The 23,962-nt window shown below is 38.6% G+C and overlaps 1 protein-coding gene across 8 annotated transcripts in view; it reads right to left on the bottom strand.

Moving 5' to 3' along the window:
* The window catches only part of ATP2B1 (ATPase plasma membrane Ca2+ transporting 1), a 61,632-nt gene that overhangs the window by 34,579 nt on the left and 3,091 nt on the right, over nt 1–23,962 (bottom strand). For all 8 annotated transcript variants that reach the window (XM_071552103.1, XM_071552108.1, XM_071552109.1 and 5 more), the window contains exon 2: nt 781–1,190. In XM_071552103.1, coding sequence (XP_071408204.1) covers nt 781–985 — 205 coding nt within the window. In that variant the 5' untranslated portion in view covers nt 986–1,190. The remainder of the gene's footprint in view (nt 1–780; nt 1,191–23,962) is intronic.

Here is a 23,962-nt window from a genome sequence, read left to right as displayed (position 1 = left end):
GACTTGGTAAATTTTTTTATTAATTTCTTCACATTTGTAGTCTGTCTTGAAGTAATAACTCAAGCATCAGGTAGCCACACTTTACAGAATGCCACTTCAGTTGAACATGGCAAAGACTGCTTTAAAGATACTTATTCCTAGAGAATAAGATGGTGTAATTATTTTGCAAACCTTCTACTAAGAGTGACAGTACATGTTTAATGCTTAAAGCTGTATTGATAGTTATTTTAGATAGCTCTAATGAAATCTACAGAAATACTATAGATTTAAAAAACAGATCCTGTTATTAAGAACTCAATGCAGAGCAAATAGGTAACAGATGTCACCAGTTTTAAAAACAGTTGCATTGGGGAATGCAAGAACTAGGTAGCAACACAGAAACATTAATAAGCCCTGCATCAGACTATAAAACCCATGGCCTCTACAACAGTATGATCCAAATTGTGAACTGTTGGTCATACAAGCTATTCACAAAATCTATGCTTTCACTGTAAGTTGAACATTGCATTGCTGTTTCATATGTGGATGCCTACCTCAATGAATTTTGTTCCAAAGTGCAAGTTCACCACTAACACAGCATCTCACATGCAGTTAGACCAACTGAAAAACTCTCACTTACTTGTTACTATGGAATAACTCTGCTTTAGAGTAACAGGAAGCAATATTTTATTATGGTAACAAATACTTTTATAAACTTTGTTATACTAACAAAAGCAGTGTGCTGACTAAGGTTTTTTCCTCTAAATAGCTTCCTCAATAACAGTGTTAAAATTGACATACCTTCATTTGGTGAAGTTTTCAACTTTGTACAGATGCCATGTACATCTCCATAGCATTCCTGTATTTTATGCAGTGCATCCGCAGCTCGAAGTTCCATAAGAGAACGGAGCTCTGCAAGAGTAACTCCAAAGTCTCCATGATTAGCTTCTTTTACAGCATTTTTTACACCACTATAAGCAACCGAGTTGTTTGCCATGTCACCCATGATGCGTGCAGTCTTTAGGGTAGATGGTTTCCAGTAAGGAACAAGATTTCAACTTAAAATATTTCCAAAAGGAAAATAAATCCTTTGGGTTTTAAGACAGTCAGGAGAGCAGACACATCACCCAAGCAAGAGACCCCATCTGGAGAGATCTTTCAGGTTGTTCCATGGCGTGTTCTGTTCTCCAAAGCCAAAAGGCATGTACAATCTAGGGAAAGAACAAATATACATTCAGTTACATAACAGCTATGCTGAAATACATTGTAAGACAACTGCTTGTATTGAGGTTACAGAACAAATTTCTTTTTCATTTCCTACAGTATTTTTAGTTTGCATTCAGCTAGCAAGAGTGACAAGGTATAAAATGGATGCTTCCCATCCCAAAACAACCTTGCATTACTGTACTTCCTTAAACCATTAACTTTTTAGAACTGCTGCCTTTAAGACTTGCATTTTCTTAGTATGTGCATATAGTCCATCAAGGGGAAACCTTTACAAATACCTAAAATTAAATCTGTTTTCAAGGAAATGGAGCTTGTAGCATCCACAACTGATGTCACATGGGGTAACAATATACTCAAGTGAAAAAAAAAACAAACAGTTTTCAATGAGACTTTCACTTCAGAGTTTGGGAAAAGCAAGCTTTTGTGTGTTCCTGTTAATTCATTTGTGCAAATCTCAAAACAATTTCAACACTAAGCCAACCCACACAGTACTTTTGTGCTGTAAGTAGGATTATTATCTTTAGGCAGACATGTCTTAATACATTTTTTGCGTCCAGACAGTTTCACCCTCGCTTCGGTCCACTTCATCAAAACTCAAGCCTCCCACAGTATCTGTATTTAATTCTTTGAACAGAGGGAAAATTGCATAATACCACCTTTCTACAGAAGGCATAAGGAGACTGAGAGCAGCTCTTCTGCCTGATTATTAATGAACTGCAGCTGAGAAATTGCCATATACCCACAGGACTCTTAACTCGCACAGGCATTATATATTTAATCCTGCTTGGCTGACATATCTTGCATGTACACAACACTAGAGTGGTACAGGGCACACACAAACTCTTTATGCCTATATGAAGATCTGCTGTGTGCCACAGACAGATGTCTGATCATGTAAGTCAGCTTTATACATATAATGGAGCACGATGAGCACATGTAACAATATATTCCTCCACAAAACATTATGAGGGCCAGGCTCAGATGAACAATAACTTGGACACTTCCAGGTCAACAAGACCCTCAGGTGTCATATGCCCAGCAAAGGGAAATTGGACTGCATTGCTTTATAAAGGCAGAGAGTCAGCAAAGAAAAAGATTCCTAGCTATTGCCCTACCAGATCAGGGGACTGTTTGCTGAACTGCTGCATTTAAGTCCAGGTATAAGCACCTAACTACCAGAAATTTAAGGCCTTGGTTCCAGGAAAGACTCAGGTATCTGCTCTGGAAACAATCTGTTTCAGCTATAGTAAATCTATCATTTAAAGAACCATGCCACAGTACTTTTTTTTTGCACTGACAACAACCACTGATGCTGAAAAACCCTGAACTGATGTCCCGCAACCACAAGTGACAGTCCAATCTCCAGCAGAATTACAACTGCTCTTCTCTTCCTATCACAGTAGATTGAGAAAAGCACTGTCTGTGGCTGTTTTCTGGATAATGACAAAAAGGATAAAGCAGCCAATATTAATTGCATAAAACTTCAACATCCTATAACAAAGTACTTAATTTAATTTTAAATCTTCATTGTTTACTCTGTTAAATGAAAAAAAAATTACAACAGTGGAAGAGTCCGTGACAATGGTGTTAACCTACATGCTAGGATGTAGTTTTGATTAATACATATTCTTCAGCTGACTCTAATGTGTTCTGTTAGAGTATCCTGCAAGTGAAGAAATTCGTGCAAATCACATATGAAAGATTTTTATTTAAAGACACACCACATTGTTATCTAATGCCCAAAAGCTAGATGCTGTTGGCCAGCTGGTAGCCTAGGAGGATTTATTGGTTGGCATCTGATCATAAGCTCTGACAGTATAACAAGAAGCAGATCAGGCAAATGAGTTTGTATAGCTATGGAGAAGATGATGCAGCTGCTAATTAAGCAAAAATAGACCAAGCAGAATGCCCCACAACCAATTACATCAAATTTGATTCATCTTTAATTAAGAAAAACTCTGCTCAAGCCTCTAGCAGGAGCCCTGCACTTGATGGTCAAATACACTCAGATCCAAGAGACGAGGATAGGAAAAGCTACAGCTCTAGTCACTGTTCAGTTATCATCAAAAAGTTCTAAGACCCACACCTCTGCTTTCTGTGTATATTGAGTAGGCAAGACTTGCTCTCGTATGCAAGTAAACTTGAGATCACTAACACTGCTTAATCATAATTCATAATGTGTTTTGCAGTCCAGTTCTAACCTGTCTATGCATCCAAATACATTTTTATTAATAAAGAATAATCCAGCTATTACTAACATCCAATACCTTCCTGTTACAACATCCAATCACTTCCTGTTACAGCAACTTCCAACAGTCTGCTTTTGTAACATTAGTGGTGATGCACAATGAAACTACTAAAAGTGAAATACAAGTATCACAAAATGAAGCGTATTTTTAAGCTACATAGAACAAATAGTATTTGTCTTATCAACTGACGAAATGTTTTGTTTTGACAGCATTCCAGTTTTTGAATCCACCATTTTGAAATACATTACAGTATGAGCTCTCAAGCACTACAGTTTAAAGCAATTCACTTCTAGCTTCCAATCTGCTATTATTTTAAATTTTAAATCCAAAACTAGTTATCAAGCTAAAAGTCATTTAGCTGACGTTTCAGCCTATTTAAAGTTAAATTCACTTCAAGTTATGTGCTGGTGTCCAGCTTAAACAAGCTGCATGCAAGATGATTAAGAGGAGTCTGTCCTTCATCTGACATAACTTTTGGACAATCCTTTGTCTACGTATCAGTGAAACAAGGAAAAACTTTAAGTTTTTGTCTGTCTCACCCAAATGACTAAAAATCTTGAACTGCAGAAGGACCTTTGAGTACATGCATATACTCTCATAAGCAGGATTCAAATACTTAACGCAAATCTCTCCAAAAAGACCCTGCTGCTCTATGGCTGTAATAACTTCACTGACATATCATGTCATTGAAGCTGCTTATGAGGAGTACTGCAACTTAACTTCCTTACCCAAATCCACTCAGTATTTACTGCTAAGGGAGTGTGCTTTGTTACCAGACAAAGATAATTATTCAAAACCATAACCCATGAAACAAAGATAATTTTGTCAGTGTTAGAAGTTTGACGTCATAAGCCTCTGTAGTTGGACTGAAGAAAGGACAAGCTTTAACAGAGGTCTACATGTAGACATGTTTACCAAAGCATGAAGTGACTATAGATTACACATCTATTTAGTTCTAATGTGTTGACCAAGCCAGAAGCTGCAACATGTTTAAGTGTTCCTGTAATGACACTTTAAACATAGACTCACATTAACCTCCTGCCCCAAAACGCAGCTGCTATCAAGGCAGTCTTGAGCATTAATTATAGAGTCCAGAAATAGTCCTTCACAGGTGAAAGGATTTAGTAATTAGTGATTTAGTATTTAGTGATTTCCTCTATTTTAAAGAAAGCTATAATTTGCGTTCTGCAGTCATTACAATTAAAGTTGCCTTGAAAAGATAGTTTGCAGTGACCACACACTGACAAATGTCAACAGTACAGTTCAAGAGTGGCACAATTACTACTGCCCAAATGGACAGGCCTAGCACACCTTAAACCCCTACCCAAGCCTATTGTTAAATTTGCACGTAATACTCACTTTGCCAACCTGCAGGAAATGCAATTTTCCTAATCAATATTAGAACAGTTAAGCAAAGTCATATCTCAATTCAAAGCTCAAGCAATTATAGAACTTGTGTCCTTCAATTTAATTAATACACTTGCTTGAACACTATACATTCATGTATTAAAGTATTAGCTGGTACTAAAATTTGACCCTCAACAACACACTAAAGCTGGGCACTGTAATACTGGAAAGGGCTTACAAAGTGATTATCTCAGGAAAGCCTTTGTTTAATCTAATTAGTTCAATGAAAACCAGACAGATCTGCATACCAAAAGCTTGCTGTGATAAAAACTGTCCTATATGCTTCAGTTGTCATGCCTTTTAACCTGTTTCAAAATACAGCACTTAAGATACCATAAACATATAATATGCCTTTGCATACTTTAGTTTGCGTATGCTCCACAGCTTCAACCATCACATAACATTGTGGGTAAGGGAGGAAAAAGAAGGGAAAGAAGTCTGGAATATTACTGTAATGGAAAGTAATTGTAACTGAGAAAGCAACCTGGGAATCACACAAAAAACAGCTGATTCTTTTGTGCTGGAGGGTCAATTTTCTTACTGTAAGAGACAGGATCTCACACCTACTGGACAGGCTACAGAAGTTCACCATCTGTTTCACAAAAAATATGAACAAATGCTAATGACACAAAACATTAATACAGAGCAGTGACCTTTAAAGCATGCTATCTCGTAAGTTAAAATGTGCCTAACTGAACAATTAAAGGAGTTAAATAATTTCAGTGGCATGCTGCTGTTTTGGTGCAAGCATCTCAGACAATCTGGCTTATGAAGAGACAAGTACAAGTAGACTGAAGAGCTAAGAAGAAGGGGCACAAAAAAAAGTTCAAGATATCATCTTCAGTCTTAAATGAGCCCAACAGCATTGTAGTGACAAGTTTCTCTTATAACAGCTTGTGTGTTATAAGGGATAAATTCAAAGGTCATGACTTTTGCTTAGTTTTCAAAGGGAAATCTGATTTCATTCTGAAGCTTAATCTCTTAGAAAGAAGATGTACTTATCTATCTGAAGTAAAAACTGGCCTAGTTTCTCCATTGGATGTAAACACAGGTATTGTCCCTGCTCATTCCAGGAAGGCTGTACCAGATGACCTTTTAAGGTCCCTTCCAAACCAAACTATTCTGTGATTTATGGCACATATGGATTGCTGCTGGCTACTGTGACTGAAACTTGCAGTAGCAGTTTCATCCAGTAGTGGTTTCCTTAAGACACAAAATTTATTTCTTATTGAAATGATGGCTAGTAAATTAGGACAGTAGTAGTCAGAAGTCAGTTTGGTAGTAATAAAAATTAGCAGTGTTCAAACACAGATTTCTGCATAATTTTCCTATTTTGATAGCAGCAAGGAAAAATCATGAAGTCTTGAAAGTGAGTTACAATGGCATGAAGAAAATGGCCTTCTCTTATAAAGCAGCTTGCTCCACAGCCTAGCAAGGAGCCCAGCAAGTGAGCAGGCATGTTATTCCATCAACCAGCCACACAGGTCTGCACTGCCCTGTTTTGTCCAAGCCATGGCCTTTCCACGCTAAGAACACAACAATTCCAGCTGAAGTGAGAGACAGACTAAGAAAGAGTATCGGAACGTGCTCTATAGAATAGTCTGAGTAGGAAAACTGTTTTAGCAAAAGCTTAAAACTAATTATTACCTATCTGAGATAATAGATATTACTGAGATCCAACAATAAACAGATTGATCCAACAAGGAGGGTTTCAGAAAAACCTATGAACACTTTCAAGGAACATCAGAATTTGAGATATATTGGAAAACCCAAGAGGACAAAACCAACATGATCATCATTACAAAAAGCATCAAGTGTCCCATGTAGCTGATACACTAGGCTTTCATAGTCTCCTATTTCATATTACCATGCTGAGTTGTCCAAACACTTCAAAACACAAAACCATACAAAAGAGCTGAGTTTTTAACTACTTAAAACACTTTGCTGGAAACTGGAGTTACTCATTCCAGACATCCATTAACAGAGCCATGTCTTGAAGCGTTTCTTCCAGTCCACAGCTCTGATCAACGCTCAGGCAGCTTCTCCCTTCTCCACCCACAGGCCCTGAAGCTTCCTTCTCTGTTCTTCCTTTCACTAGGGTCACTTCACTAGGGTCATCTACTTTTTGATCTGTGATGACATTGAACTAAAACCAGGCTAAATTTGACAGGATGGCTTGCAATGCCAGGTTGTTCCAAGTTAAGACTATAATACCCAAGGAAAAAAAAAGTCTTAACCTCTAGATAGACCCCTGTTCCACCCCGAATCATTTTGAGTGTGTTCGAGTACCTAAAAATACATTTACTGTGTGTCAGTTTCCTCAGCTAACTTGAGGTGAATGGACCTGCCAAAATTTGGACTAAGGTAGCTAATATGTCTGATCACCTGCTGGTATGCAAGTAAAAAATGTTTGCCCAAGGCCCATCAATATTTTCCTTTATCTCACATCCACTGAGTCCTAAATAAGATGACTGAGGAATTAAAGTCTCTCAATCCTGCACAGTTTGGGTTAAAAATGTTTATTTGGGATAATTACGTTGTAAACTAAGTTCTATTAACAGATCTATCATATTAATAGCTTAATATATAAGCCTAAAAGTGGATTTTTTTAAAGTATGCAGTAAAATCATCTATTGACAAATATTTACATTGCTAAATTCAGGAACTTACCCCACTTTTCTCATCAATATTCATCAAAACCATTAAAAAAAGGCAAGATGGTCGCATGGCAAACTACCTACTAAACTTATGCATCATGGGACTACAACAGAGTTTACTGGCATTCTCCAAATTGCAAGATGCGTTCTGGTCACAAAACCTGACAGGTGTGTGCTAAATGAGGCATATGACATCATTATATACAACTAAGTTTCAAGTAAAGGTAAAGTGGGATGGTTCAAAACTTCATCCCAACAGAGATGGAATTGGGTTCCTGGATTTCAGTTACTTGTTGCATATAAAGCTTAGTGCATGGCTGTAAGCAATGCATCCAGCTGGTCACTTCTGACCATAATTATGACTCAGAGCAAAAATAGAAGCTGGCTTCATCAGTTATTCCCACAGGTCTTGAGAAATCTTACTTTCTCTTACTTGAGAAACATTACTTGTCTCGAGAAATCTTTTTATTTTTTTTTTCACAAAGCCTCTAATTTTTGCTACTTCTCCTTAATCTTGCTTCCAAAACTTCTTGAGCTAAACTACATATGGCACTTTATCCAGAACTAGAGATTTACCATTTCCTCCTGCTTTGAACACTCTCCCTTTTTTTCTTCCAGTGACTATTCTTTTATGGTAATACCCATTTAAGCATAGCAGTATGTGACCACGCTTCCTGGTATCCGAGAGGTGCCAAAAGCTCCCCCAGAGTTATTAGGCTTCAGGCAAAGGGCAAAAGTCCATCTCTACCTGATTCTTCTTGTATTCAGAAACACCTTCAAGAGAAATTTAAAATTAGTCTTAAAACTACTAGGAAATATTAATAAATATGAGATTAAGCCTAATAAGTTCTATAAAGTCACCCCACACATGACAAATTCTTTTTTATTAGGGCAATAAAATTAACAGAGTAAGTTTTAAAGGCTTTTCTAGCGGCTTTGGACTATCTACTGCTATGTAGAAACAGTACCACAAAATATTCTATATACTCATTGAACTATAGACATACAAATAGTGAGTATGGTAAAGAATCCATTTATGATCCCCAAAATTACCATCTGTGCCAAGCAATGGTTTAGAATGTAAAAAAGTAAAACAAGACCATCAGCTCTGGTCACTTATCTCACTGAGTACACAGTGATGTGAAGCTGGATGTCTGTTTTGTCCTCTTGTGCATAAAGAAGCTTCCCTCTTGCCCTGTAACAAGCCAGTTTAGGAACCTTCATAATCACATTTTTCACAAAGCTTTCTGGAAAAACAAGAACACAGTTTATCCTTATCCTCAAACCCTTAAAAAGCCTTACTTCTTAAAAAATGTGTATTTTGAAAACCATTCTAGCTTCCCTTGCACGATATTAAACCCTGTCTGCCAGAAATACATGTGCTTCAGGCACATCTCCAGTTTCAAAATTGGCTCTTCCTCATGGTTATACTTTTTAATCTTTCTGAAGTCTGACACCCACTTAAACGCTAAGTTATCATGCTCCCTGCACTGTCACACACTTAGCTACTCCAAACTTCCTCATTTATGCAGGGTAGGTTGCTGGTCTGGGCGAGCTTTTTGCACACAAAATGCATTACTGCAATAGAGCTGCTGGGACCTGTCTGCAGAATGATGTTAAAATAAATGCTCTGTGATCAGTGTACATCCACCACTCAGTGTAAGATAATAAATACTTTTCTTGGCAGTGTGTTTCTTTAACAGGGAAAGCATAACCAGTGTTAGTAGACAGGATGCACAAAGCTGAGAGTCCCATCATAGCACTTAACTGTTAAGTCTAACAATGCAAGCAGCAAGTCTGTGACATCCTCAGGTGACCAAAGGTATGGCACTGCTACAGTGACAAGGCATAACACTTCCACTCACATTAGTCCTGAACCAACTCTCATTATTTGACACTAACGCTGCAACTTACACCTGCTACCCTTATCCTTTTGCACTGGGAAAGCCACCTGCATTAATTGGCAACTGCATTAATGAAGTAATAGACAACAGGAAGTCTGTTGTCACAACAGTCACACAGGCAACTCAGGGCTCAGCATGGTAATTTCATGTGTGCCTTTCTACTCTTCTTCACAGCACCTCCAGCCACTGAGAGATGGCATTCCATTTTGGGTCCTGCTCTAGATTAATCTCCTGTGGGACACACAACTTTAGAAAGTTTTAGCACTTCTTCTCATTTTCTTTCCACTGCTCTTGCCTTCTTCCTGCACTTGCATGATCTTAAAAACAATGTTTTCTCCTCAGCCATGAAATCTGCCCTTGCAGGTCAAAGGAGCACATAAGCACCATGCATGTTCCCAAGCCTCCGCTCTCCTGCTAGCTGTGATGGTAGCTATGCATTTCACATTTCATCTATGAATAGGCTACTCGCAGCAGCGTGGTGCAGAAAGCAGTCATCCCAAAAGATCTCCTCCCCTCAGCCAAAAAATTTTAAATATCAGCATTTCTACTGTTTCAAGTTTTTCCACAAGATGCCAGAATTGCTGATTTATTTGTAGAAGTCATATAAGCAATGTGGATATGCCTACTTAAGGCACACATATTTAGCTCATGCTGGAAGTATCTTTATCATGGAACTATACTGCTGTCAGTCAAAGGCAGTTAAATGCCACCCTGGCGCCCAATCCCGTCAGATCTCGGAAGCCAAGCAGGGTCAACCCTGGTTAATACTTGGATGGGAGACCTCTTGGGAATACCGGGGGCTTAAGTTCTAGTCCTGAGGACTTCACTGTCACCGTCCAAGCTTGCTCGGCCATGGCAGATGAACCTGAGGAGTTAAAGGGTGGGGCCAGTTCTGCGCATGATGTGCCTCACCTAAAAAATCCACTGCGCAGGCTCAAAGGACACATCCACGTGGGGAGAGCCCTTCCCAAATCTTCTCGAAGCCAAGCCATCATCATGTTGCTGCCACCCTTAAGATAATGTTAATCTCCACTTAAGGAAAGGTTCATGTTCTCTCTGTTATTTCATATAAAGTGACATGCCACTAAACAAATAGCATGGTACATCACTTTTTAGACAAAGGCAGACAGCATTTGAATTGAACAGCAAATTCACCTGACTGTCAAACAATAGCTCAAGCAGATTTAGTAAATTCAATTAATTTGTCAGTTTGGGTAGGCTATTTAAAGTTGCTATATAAACTGCCTATGTTCATCTAACAATTGCAGCTTTATTTCCAAAGTCTTCAGGTGTGAAGAACTGTATTGTCCATCAGCTCTTTGGGTTTCTGATATTACAAAGACATCAGCTTCATGATTAATTAATAAGAAAAAAGTGACTGGGGAAAATGCAAATGAAACCATGGCCCATGGTAATATTTAGAAGTGCTATTCCACCTAGAAAAGGAAATCCCTTCTCCAGTTTCCCATAAACCAAAGGTCTTAAGTCTTCACTGGTATCAGTGGATCCTAATGCAATTTTCAGATGGCACTGCTTCCAGTCTAATCAACAAGCATTCAACTTATGAGGTGAACCAGGTTTTTTAATTTAGCTCTACAATGCTCCCCTAGTTAGGGAAAGGCCATACCTTGAAAAACTTCATAGCAACCAGCTGGACTTATCCAGTGCTGAGGACCAGGTATTTGTTTCCTCTCACTCCCCTGCCCTATCAAAGCACAAGGCTACCAGAACTAACATGGTAAACCAGCAGTTAGATGCCTGCAGCATAACTACCATTGGCATACGTAGTGAGGTGTTCGTCTCCTGCTACGGCAGTTCTGAATCCTCAGCACTAACTGCTACTGGCTTGTTTGATAAGCTTTAATATTTCTCCTTCCAAAAGACAGAGTATGAATGGGGCGCCTAATGCAATTAGTTCAGCTGCAGCTGATGCTTAGGGCCAAGTGTAACTAATCATGAAGACTACAGATCATCGTTCTGACTCAGCAAAGTCAGACCTATTCCATTCCTTTTATATAAAGCTATTTCCTGCAAGTGTTTGTTTTACAGTAGCACATAGTAACATTGTACAACTTTCACATTGTTTCTAGCAACACCAGTAGCATACAGTATCTCTGAAGAAAGGCAATTGGGAAAGAGCAGTATCAGTCTCTCCACTCAAGTGGCAAACTTTAAGCAATCCTCCTGCATTTGTGCATGTTATACTTATTCCAGCTGGTGACTGCTGAAGGTACAAACTCTCTAAATAACCAAGATTTGTATGTCCAGCTCATGGCTTCCAATGAATTTCCTCAAAGGACCAGTAGCAGTGCACATCTGACTACAGTACAGCTCAGCCCAAGTTTCTTTCCCCATAGAGCCAAGTAGGGAGTCACAGACCAAGACTTGTTAAGATTTTTTAATCTAAATCCTGCAATTCACAAGTTTGTCTTACTGCAGCATGTAGATTAAGCAGAATAGGGAAGACAAGAGCTTTCTCTAGCATGAGGTTAGCAAGACTCAGGAAATGCCTGTTTCCCCACTGGAGGGAAGTGACTGACAAAAGCATCACAAAAACAAATGTGACACAGCACCATGAAACAAAAGATAACATGAATTACCAGAACTTCCACAGTCTTTCTAGAGGTAATTTTCAAAGACGCATAGAAGCTTCCCTCTCTGTTCCTAGTGCTCCACTTTCCCAAGCAAACTCCTGCATGCCTATTTTCCTCACCATCACCTGTTTTCTCAGCACTTTCAACAGACTCCAGTATGAAGGACACATAGCGTTCAATCTCCATTTCTAACGAAGAGAAGAAAGTAGACTACTACTAGGAAGCAGCTGTGCTAGGACTGTTCTCCAAAAACCTGCTTGTCAGTCTCTTTAAGGATGATTTATTTAAATTAGTTTGTAGCAGGAAGCACAGAAAGAAGCCATCTGAAAACCTTTATAATTAAAAATTACTTTAGCAGCACTTAAAAAACAACAAAACCAAAACAGAACAAAAAACAAACAAAGCAGCCTGAGATAGACAAGACTTAGAAAAAAATTGGTGCCAATATGAACTCTGGTAGTCACAGACTTGGTTTTGACACTTTCAGACCTGATAGGACCAAACACTGGTTAGGAAGATGAAGTGAAACCTCTTACTGAGGAGTTCTACACATTAAAAACCAACCATACACCTCATTTCAAAGTTATGATATGAATTTGGCTCATTTAAGTTACACACACATTCAAGTCTGTATACCATGACACACAGGTTGCCAGCCAAGTTTTGCCATGGTTTTAAACCTATTAACTTCTTGGCTTTATTTTACTTCCATATTTTACAACACTCTTTTATGTTTCTTCTGAAGAAGAGATGCTTTAAAATAGACAAAAAATTATACCAGCAGAATCCCAACTGTCCTTCATGTTTATTCACAGCCATAACAGCACAGCTTATAAACAATGCTCCCAGTTCACCTTCAGAACAAACATGCATTACACTCAACATTTATATGTAGTTTTCTATGTTGCACTCAGGCTTGATACCAGTAGTAGCTTTGTCTAGATTACCAATAGCAAGCTGCTATACTGCTACAGGAGCCAGATTTTTGCACGTGGATCCATTCCCTTCAAAATCTTTCACTCTAACCAATAAAACATAAAATTGGGGGAGGTTAGTTTTGTCTGTGGAGTTTTTTCTTGTTTCTTTCAGGTTTAGATTGGGGGGGCTTGATATTTGAACAGTTTAGTTATCTAATTAAAGGAACTCAGCAATGCGATCAAGCAGTATACAGTCAGAATCCAGAATCAAAGTAAAAAGGAACAATTCTAGGCAGTTATGCAGCTGTCTGTCAAAATCACAGCCTAGTTTGATGTGTGATGCTTTATGCACATAATTAGGCTAAACAGCTTTCCAGACAGTTTTCTTCCTTAAAACTGAAAAAGTACATAATTACTAAAACATCACCTTGTTGTTGAGCAGTTATTATTCAAATAAGCCATTAGCTGTCACAAAGTATTTTTCACAGAGCAAATATTTTGAAGTATTTAAACAATTGCATCATGGCAAAATTGCCCACAGGAAGCCTAAACCAAGCTATTTTTAAGCTATTTTATTATTTTAAGATATTTTAAGATCAGGAATCTCTGACTCCTTAACTTGGAGCTTTCTGAAATACACTATTAGTCTTTCCTAGCAAATAGAAGCCTTTCCCTGTGCACTGAGAATCTTGCCTGACAAGACTAGGGTTGAAGGCAGACATTGCTAAGCTACATTTTCTGGCCTGTATAACATAGGTCCACAATTTTTGCTTTACTTGTAAATTAAAATGAACATTATTGAAATACAGCTTTGGACATCTTAAAAAAGAGAAAGAAAAAAAAAGGAAAAGCAAAATTCAGTTAAAACTCTGATTTCTGATTATAAGTGGGGGGTATAACCAAGACATAGCAATAAACTTCAAGACCTTAATCCACAATAGTATACGGAAGTGAAGGATATTCAGTAGGGGGAACACACTTGCTGTGAGAGAAAAACTTGTTCTAATATCCAGGCACTGCCTGGTTTTATACAGCCTAAAAGTCCCTTCTGAGTATAGCAATGCCTGAAGACATCTACAGCCAGCCACAAGTACACCCAAAGAGAAATTCAACAGGAGGAACCACAGTGTTTGGCTGCACTGAATTCTTAAAATTGCATTTACTGAATTCCTAAACTGGGTTTGCACTGTAGTCTTATTGCTCTAGAATATCTGACGCTCATGAATTATACAAGTAAAAGGTCTGGACAAAAGACAGCTTTCCAGGAAATGTACCTTGCAGGGACAAAAAACCCAGAAAAATATCATCAGACTTTGCAAGCAGCAGCCAGATGGTCCACATCACAAGGCTCAGGGGTTCTTTTTCAGAGATACTCTGAAGTAGTAAATAGTAAAAAGGCAGTTTGGCTTGTTATTCCATTCATCTGGTTACTGAGGGTAGGTTATCCTTTCAGTCCTCTGAAGCTGTTATACATAACAAAATTAACTAGAATAGTGATATAATAGAGTAATAATATCCAAAACCAAGAAAATAGAATGAACCACACTGGGATGTAAATATGTCTATTGACTTCCAAGTGCAATTGCTTTGATTATGTACATAACACCTACCTACACTAAGACTTCAAGACCCAAACTTTTTCATTCTAGCTGAGAATTTTTGTATCTCTTCACATAGAAAGAAACAAGTAGTCTCAGAATAAGCAAATAAATGTACAGAGCACTAATTTATGTAAGTTTCCTTCCCTAGGGAAGGCTTCCACCTATCACACCTCTACATACATATAGCACCCTACCTATAAAAATAGGACTCAGACGTATGAATAGATGTACAAGTATTTGGTGTTTTAATTTGGATAGCCCCATCCAATCGCTGATACACAAAAACAGACCAGACTACAATTACAAAGGTATATACAACACCAGTGTTTACCATTATAGCAGGAGATAGCATCTGAGACACCTGATTAGCTTTCAGCAACTATTTGTTGACCCATTTTTCAGGAAAAGCCCTCTTCCATTCATTAAGCTTTTTTCAACTCAGAATTGCACACAGGCATCATATTTGTACAAGGTGCTACTCAATGATTTAGGTTCATGAAAGCTACTTTTGCAGAGCCAGCAGAGGGAGTACAGACATCATTTTACTTATCAGCTGTGAAAAAGATACCTGTAAGAAAGCAGTAAGAGCTGTGCCTGAAAACCTAACGTGTTTAATTTAAGGCATGCCAAGAACTTCCTCAGGCTTTCACAGACATGTATGTCAATGGGCAGTAGAGCTGGTATTTTCTGATCCTCAACCAACTGTCACATCTCAAAGCCTCATACCTGACAAAAATGGCAAGAGTAACTCTAACAGTACTAACAAGTACTATAAACATGATGTTTCATATGCCAAAAAAAGACCCAAACAAACAAAAAAAACCCCACCCCCAAAAATCCAATAACAAAAATCATTATCCAGCTAAAATTCAAGATAGTCAAGTTTTTATTCCTATGGATTCTGGTCTCACTTTCAGAAAAACTAAACCATTTTGGTTATTAATTTCTTAAACAGCTTCACCTGGAAGACAAGCTCAAAAACTCAAGAGTTCAAGATGACCCACAAGCATAGGAATCAGAAGACAGAATGGTGTTGAACTAGAGGGTAACAAATAGCAAAACTTTATGCTGGTGTTCCCAGAGGCACACATCTACTGGGAAAGCTGGTTTTACACATCCTCTGAGGCAAGAGCTCTGCTGCTTTATTTAGCATTTCCATTGATCAGCATGCTTTGGACTTGGCAATTAGGACTGAATGGTGTTGACACAGTGGCGTCTGTGGAAATGGTTTTTGAAAGACGAACAGGCTTTAAGCAGACAGATTGATAGCTTTTAGCTATCTCATGGAGGTAAATGCAAAGCTTTAGATCAACATGAGACAACATACTGTCCTGGTAAAAACTCCACAAACAGACACTCCCTTGTTTGTTTTTTTAAACTGCAAATTAAATGGATTTTTTAAAAATAAATCAGCATTTCCCAACCTGTTGGAAAGAGGCAAAGCTAATACAAAATTCTTGTCAATCTTAAGCATTTATCAAATAATTTTATTGGGTGGCTATTTCTAAGTTTCACTATTTAAAACTGTATATGAAAAACTCACACAAGTGCAGTAAATGCCTTTATCTCAAAGTTTCTTACAGAAGCGCAGCAAAACACTCCTAAAGAAAAGTTTCCATCATCTTAAACTTCATATGAACTTTAAAAAGCTTCAATAGCTTGAATCATTAGATTTTGACTACTATTTACCAAAAAACAATGCACCTGTAGCTACATAATTTAGCCTTCACTTGTTTCAATTTGTAAAAATAGAAGAACCACCCTTCAGCAAGTTAGATAGCTGCTCCTGCTCCCCATCTAAGGAAAGCTGTGTTCATTCTCAGCTTCATTTTCACACAGTAGATTCACAAAATCACTAAGCCAGAGCAGGCCAGACTGGTTCCTATCTTAAGAGCTTACATGATACTTTATATAGCTGACTGAAGTTTTACCCCCAGCATGGCAGCAGACGACCTCCGTTTTGCTGTTGAATATCAGTTCCAGCAGTGTTTTCTATCTGCACGCTGTGCTTGGCTGTTTCCTGGGGCTCTGGCCAGGCTGCTCAGTATGTTTTATGTAGAGCAACCACAGTAAGAAAAGCCATGGTTCTTCCACCACAAACATGGTGACGATCAAGTGTCAGGATGCATCCCAACCACTCTAATCATTCTTCGTTTCCCCAAGTTATTGCAGTCTCTTGTAACAACAAGGACGTTTCCACAGGTACATGAGAAGCTTATCCAGATAGGAAAAATGCTGGGTTTTGGGCAGAGTGGTTATCTAACCAGACTCACCACACAGATAATCTAATACCAGGGCCAACTCAAAATACAGCACAGAACTACACTGAACCTGCTTGAGTCAAGTAAATATGAAACCATATCTACAGGAAATATATTTGGAGCACCCTTCTTCTTGATTAAGTTTCTACAGCAAATTCCACAGAACTTTACACTTTAAAATCACTACAGCTGCCTTCATGGATCTAGGGATTCTTGTTATCTCCATTTCTAACCTGAAAAGCTAGTACACAGCTGAACAAATGCTGATTCCAGTATTAACTGCTTCCCAAGATTTAGTATTTTCATAGGTAGTAACAGATAACATGCAGCAGATGCAAGAGTTTTTTCTAAGTCAATGTCAAAATTGTGCTCTTTTCCATCCCCTGCTTTCACCACTTGGAGGGCCAATCAAGTTCTGAAGCCTGGGTGCATTCTGTGGGTTAGGGTTACATCTCTCCCATCATATTCAAGATTCACCTGACTGAATGGAAACACCTATATCCAAGACAGGCACATGAAGTTTGCGGGGGGGGGGGGGTATTTGTTTGGGGTTTTTGTTTGTTTTTTAAACAGCAATGGATAAATTCTAACTTCTATACCAAAATACTAACTTGAGCCACCTAGGGCATGATCTAAAATAGTCACATGAATCTCTTCTTAGATGCGCTTGTGTCGCTTCAGCAACAGAAGCCCAGAGTCACTAGTTTCAGCTTTTTAAGAAGCTTATGTAAGTGCCCAGGATTGCTCTGCCAGTCGGCTGGACTGAACGCACATATCAAGCAGCTGCACTACCATGTCAGAGCAGGCACATGCAAGAGGAAGGATGTGGCTTCACAGTTAGTTTAGGAATATCCAAGCCTGTGCTACAGCCAGAAGGTACAGCACTGTGTCAGCACTGCTGCTCACCTGACCTCAAGGTCAGGGAACAGCCCTAGATGAGAACCAGTGACAGTGGCAACACCTGTGGTTCCTCCTGAAGGTCATACTCCTGAAGGTGATGGGGACTGCCCTCTTGCAGCCAGCACAGGCCTCACCAGCTCAAATCAATCAATACAAAGCTCTTCTCCACACCCCTGCACTTATCCTGGAAAGAAGAGCCTTACTGCATGTTCTCTGCAAGGCCCCACTGCAGAACGCCACCAGGGTTCACTTTAGCCTTCCCCTTTCCAGGTCAAGCAAAGCCACCTCACCTCACCCCCACAACCACTGGACAGCCCCTAATCAAATCAGTGATATCTCTGCCAGCCTCTCTGTCAGGACAGGTGCAAAACAGGGCACCATTTTGGATGTGGCCACATAAGCAAGACTGAGGGCAATAACCTGCTGGTCACGCTCCTGCTCAAGTAGCCCAGTATAGGCCAGTCCATGCCAGCACCGAAGAGCCCTTCAGCTGGCTCAGGCTCCCTGTCCTGTGAGATGGCAGAGACCTTTCCTACAGAACTCCTCTGCACAGCAGGGTGCAGGTGCCTGGCAGCCAAGCCAGTTCCAGCTCTCCTGTTCACCCTCAAACCAGGAATTCAGACCATGCAGCAGCCCTACCACTACGTCACCATTTTCAGCTACTGCCAACTGTGGCAGTGAAAAAGAAAGCCCGTCAGAAGGGTGTTTACTTTGTCAGCTCAGTAGTGCTCAGGAGGGGCCTTTGGCAATCTCCCATCAGGACCTTGAAACTATCCTGTTTTATGATCACTGCCTCAAAGCAGCACATATTTACTTTGTCCAGTTCAAAGCATTTTGCCCGTGGTTATACATATAGCTTTATTCTCCATATTTGTTTCTGTAGCTTTAGATTTGACAACAGCAAGAGAACACAAAGGTTTCAGTCTGTGCAAATTCAGCATTGCAGTTCTGGAGTGAGAGGTCCACTTACCAAAAATGTTACTACTGTACCTTCACAGAAAATATAAAGTACTCCCCTGAAGCATCCACCTCTTGCATTTCTCCATCTGGTAAACCAATTTCCTGTGTTAGGAGGTAGCTTAAGTTCATAACACAGCTTTACGGAGTCAGACTTCACAAAACCAAAACAGCCTTTTCTAAACAATTTTGCTAATATGGTTTGAGGAGCTGCTGTCCAGTGCCCACCATCACCAGGTGCGAGTGGCTGTCTCTATTGGAAGGATAGCTTGCTCCACTGAAGTGCCTCCACTAACAGCAACCAACATAGACACACAAAAACCCAGAAAGCAAGAGACCATGCTTGTCTCAAATCCTAGAGAATTTAGTCTGTTATTACCAAATCTCAACTCACTTTAGAAATACAGCTCTAGTTTAGGAACAAATCCTGAGATCTGCAGTCATCACAGCCAGATCTACGTATTACCAAAACACATCTGAAATCAGACTCTGTGAAGATGTCAAGATGTTTCACTATGCAAAACAAGCTCATTGCAGAATGTGAAAAATCGCTGTCACTGTTAACTACATGGATTTCGGAGCAGAAGTAGGTGAACACAAGCTGAAACTATTTCCGTTATTAGTAAAGCAGAAGTAAAGCAGTTGTGTTAGTGGTGGTAAAGCACCTTTCCTACCCTCCCCAGCTGTCACTCTCAACTACGTATATTTAAAAGTCATCTGGCATAGATCTTGACAGTCAGTTTAAATCATTTTGTGTTTCATACAACCTCACCAGAATGAAGCTGCTAGACACTGCTCTAATTTAAGTATTGATTTGCATTGTATTCCATAGGCTTCATGAAGTTTTGCACCAGTTTCATTCCCCAGTAATCAGACCCAAGCAATGTACAGCAAATTGAAGTGTAATATCAACACTGATAGCAGTAGCACTTAGATGGAAGTGAAAAAACTCCTGCTCAATATGCATATTAAGATCTTGCCTTAGTCTCTACTGATTCTGAATAACCAGAAGAGATTCAAAAATACCACCCTTTTCCAGATAATTTAATGGCTGTAATTTTCACCCATTTCTTGTTACTATCCACTCAGTCTTACATATGTAAAAATCTCAGGAAACAAGTCTGGACACACAACACAACATGCACACTATCTTTTCCTCCCCTTTAGTATCAGAAGCCTTTAGTCATATAGATCATGTGTTGTAACATTTTTTAATATTTTAGTTAGTGCAGAGATCCATATGGATAGATACAAATAAACTCTTCTGGAACACCATTAGCTGAAGGCTGGCACTTAAACTACTCTCCCATCTACAGTCAGAACAATAGCCTTAAGTTCTCCTATGTCAAAAAGTTAATATTCTCTAGGGAATGGTTTCACATGGCTGTATAAGGGGGAACATTTCAACACCACCGATTCAAAGTCTTGTGCTTCTTTCCTCATGCAAGCCTCACTTCTTACCTTGAAGAGCCCAATCTGTGCACAACGATTTTGTAACAAATCGTCTACAGGTGCAATGAGTAGATGCAAAGAGGCACAGATGGCACAAAGGAGGGGGAGTTAGTCCAAGAGGTGGAAATGCAAGCAGCCATGAGGCCACCTCAGCCAGCCCATGAAACTTCACACTCAGTGACACATAGGAAAATACAAATGAAACTGACTCTGTCCTCAGTGATTAATCCAGCATCTTCTGAAGGCCACCATAAAAGTCTGACATAACTTTGGAATATTAAAAAACCATCAAATATATTAACAGAACAAATATTTTCATGAGAACTTTAAAGACTCTTAAAGTATCTACCAAACAAAAGCAAATGTCTTCCAAGCTTTCAGAGTCATAGTAGCCACCCTCTTAACTTCTTAGTGCATTCTACAAGTATTCTTAAAAAACTGTACTGTAGCTGCAAGACTTTACTGCTAGTGACCCAAGCTCTATTTCAACAGAGACCACAGCACTATGGCTATTTCTTTCTACAGTAGAAAAACTCCACCAAGCACAGCTAATGACTCTTCCTCCTCTCCCCATACTGAGCTATCAGTTGTTTTTTATTTATTTTAAATCCACAGAGATATTTTGAGCTGATTAGCAGATGAGATTTATTTTATCATTTAGACTTCTTTTTTAGACATTCTGATTTCATTGGAAATGCAGTAGTTCAGGAAGACAAAATTCACACCACAGGCAACACATCCTTTCATTTTGCACAGACAGCAAGGCAACCCTGAAAGAGCCACACAGAGAAGCCACCAGTTCAAATAAGAGCAAAAAAAGTTGGGTGATCTCTATGTAAGGGCACTTCTGTAACACTCCAGCAAAAAGAGCATTTGATTTTTCTTCCACTGGTGTATGTAATGTAAAGGTGATTAAGATCATCTTTTATTCAAAATCTTAATACTGAAGTTTGAGTTTCAGTGAAGACATAAGCAGAAAAAGAGCACACCACTGTGAACCTTGGGTTGAGTCCCAGGAAGTTATATAGTTGTCTAAAGCAAAGTGGCTGAATAATCTTTTCTGCCTCCAGTTGGAGTTTGTTGCTATCAACTATGCAGAGTATGGTACATCCCAGGCTTCCTCTGACCAGACACTGTACACCAAGTGGTGAGAACTCAATAGTGTTGTTTTCCCTGCTGCCACCTTATCTTTCTGTGAATATAAGGGCACAAGTAAGGGTAGCAGATTACAAGTGATAGGCTTCGAGAAGTGTGTTTTAAAAACAGGGTGTTTCCTGTGCTCACTGGGAATTAAGGCAACATCCAGCACATACAGAGTATTAAAAAAAAACTAAGAAGTCTACCACAAGTAAGAGGCCATGCAGGTACTTACCTAACTCTCTCCTCCAAAGCAGCATCAGAAAATAGCCAGCAGTAAGTCAGCACTATCCCTAGTGCTAAGACTGGTCATGTTTTAATTGGCAAACCCAGCCAGACTTAGTGGCCAGCACAAAAGTTTATCAACTACCATCCTCAAAATGCATTCATGCACTCTTTTTTAACTGCACAGTACAGTTGCAAACAGCAGTAAAGGGAGATAAACTTCTCCTCAGTCCATTACTCCTCAAAGTCAAGGCAGATGTTATTTACCTGTCTTGTAATAGTATATTACATTTTATCTCTTACTGGACAAAAAGAATTTGTATTTATTTTCAGAGCTATTTCTGGACTTTTTAAATGAATCCTACATTTTCTTTATACTTCTTCTCCGACCAGATCTTTGAAATACCAATGGAGAAAGCCTCACGCCTATTGTGCAATTCACCAAATTAAACTAATAACACCCCCATAACACCATCTGTCATTTAGAGCATGATTTTCAAGTGGCAGCAGAAATAATTTTCATAATGTTTACTGGAATATGAATAGCTTGAACAGACAGATCCCTCAAAGTTACCGCTCATATCATGTGAAATCCATCATGAAAACTAGAAATTTATTTTTATGAACTCTATTTGAAAGCCTGGTAACTTAAAAAGAAAAGACAAACTGGACAATACCATGTACATGTGCCAAAATCATATTCAGTGTCAACAGGTGCAACTGTTCCCCCCAGATGGGTTAGTCTAATATTTTGCCTGTTGATTTCATAGTACATGTCACCTCCAGGAAATCCTCCTTCTATAATGCTCATTATCATTGCTCACATTTTCTGTATGAAACTGCCCTGTTTCAGACACACTGAACATGTTATTTTTCACACACATTTACAGACATTTTGCGGGATTCATGACCAAAAAATATTTTCTTTTTTACTTTTATATCACTCTGCTGTTCAACTAGTGAACATGGTCTTTTCAGCTAATTTTAGCCTAAGCTAGGGAACACGAACATTAGTTATTGAAAATGAAGAAATCTAATCTTTTAAAAGACAACCTATTTTGAATTAATTAGTAATTCTTAATGCTTGTGAGAAGTACCTATTCTTTTCATAAACCATCGTAGCTTCACTTTTCTTTTTCAAACCAGCATCAACATCACTTCCCATCTGTTGCCTTCCTTGTTCCTCAATCTGTTAACTTTTTAAGGAGAAATAAAAATTATGCCTTCAAAGAAAATTTAACATGTTTGAATTAAAAACACCAAATAAACCTATTCACGACTGTTGCACACACTACAGTAAGCCAGTAGACAGAGCTAATATTAGCTTTTTAAACACAATATTGCAACTCATAGATTTTATCTAATTTAATTAAAATACTCTACAGAGAAAGATTCTTATCTCCTGAACTGCAGCTTTTAACAACTTTTATTATTATTATTTGATTAATAATAATAATAACAATAATTTTAAGACAAGTGGCAAATAATAGAGGATACAAATTTAAGACTATTATTGCAGTTTCGTTTATCTGTTCAGAAGAAAGTAAGCATGCATTTCTATAACAAAAATCTAGATTCAAGCAGTCTACCTCATGTCACAAAAGATATAAAATTTTAAATGCCTTGGACTAATCAGGGCTGTTTGTTATCGTGCATTAGATTAAATTTTGCTAACTGAAAAGCAACTTCAACTCTGAGCAAAATATGAATCCCTTGTTGCACTGGTATTACTTTCTCTTGAAAACCAGAAAAGAGCATATATTAAAATAAACAGTTCAAACACTGAAAGACATTTCCGAGGTCACATTTCTGTGGTAAAGAATGCTCAGTGCCATTAATATTTTGTTAATTAATGGAAGAAATTTGAGTCAGAAGATACTTTAGGTTATATTGTCCACCCTTATGTCAAGGGAGACTTGCTTGCTATGGCATGTTATTGTTGTGCCAGGTCCATTTTGAACTTGTCAGTTAATATTAAGTTCACAGCTCTAAAATCTTAAAAGCTGGCAAAGTTAATTCTTCCAAAGCACCTGTTTTTGAAGTTGCTTCAGTAGATTCAATCTATGTTTCTCCCTCCTTGGTATTTTCATCTTATAACTGTCTCCCAGTTTGCCACACTTCATTTTTTCAAATAAATTCAAACAGGTAAAAAAGTCCTAGACCTTTGTGCCTTTGCTCCAGGACACTTTCAAGCCTCTCAGCTTGCTGTTAAGCCTTCCACAACACGGTTTAAAGGTTTGCAATTTTAACAGCTGACGTAAGTTCTTTATATTGAAATGCATAAGAATGACTTTCTAAACAAGACTAACTTGACTGTATGTAATGCAACTTAGTGTAAGAAACCAATCCACAGTTTACTCAAAGCTAATATGACACAAGTCTTGCTTTCTGCTTTATGTTCCCAAACACATCTGCTTAATATGCAATAGTGAGTCAGAGTATGCATGCATACAAAGATTACAGCCACTATTCCCTTAAAAATTAGTTTTGTATTA

Source organism: Pithys albifrons, chromosome 3, assembly GCF_047495875.1.
Source record: "Pithys albifrons albifrons isolate INPA30051 chromosome 3, PitAlb_v1, whole genome shotgun sequence".
Taxonomy (NCBI): domain Eukaryota; kingdom Metazoa; phylum Chordata; class Aves; order Passeriformes; family Thamnophilidae; genus Pithys; species Pithys albifrons.
Note: the sequence above shows the minus strand (reverse complement) of the source record. Positions and strands in the feature narration are given on the sequence as shown.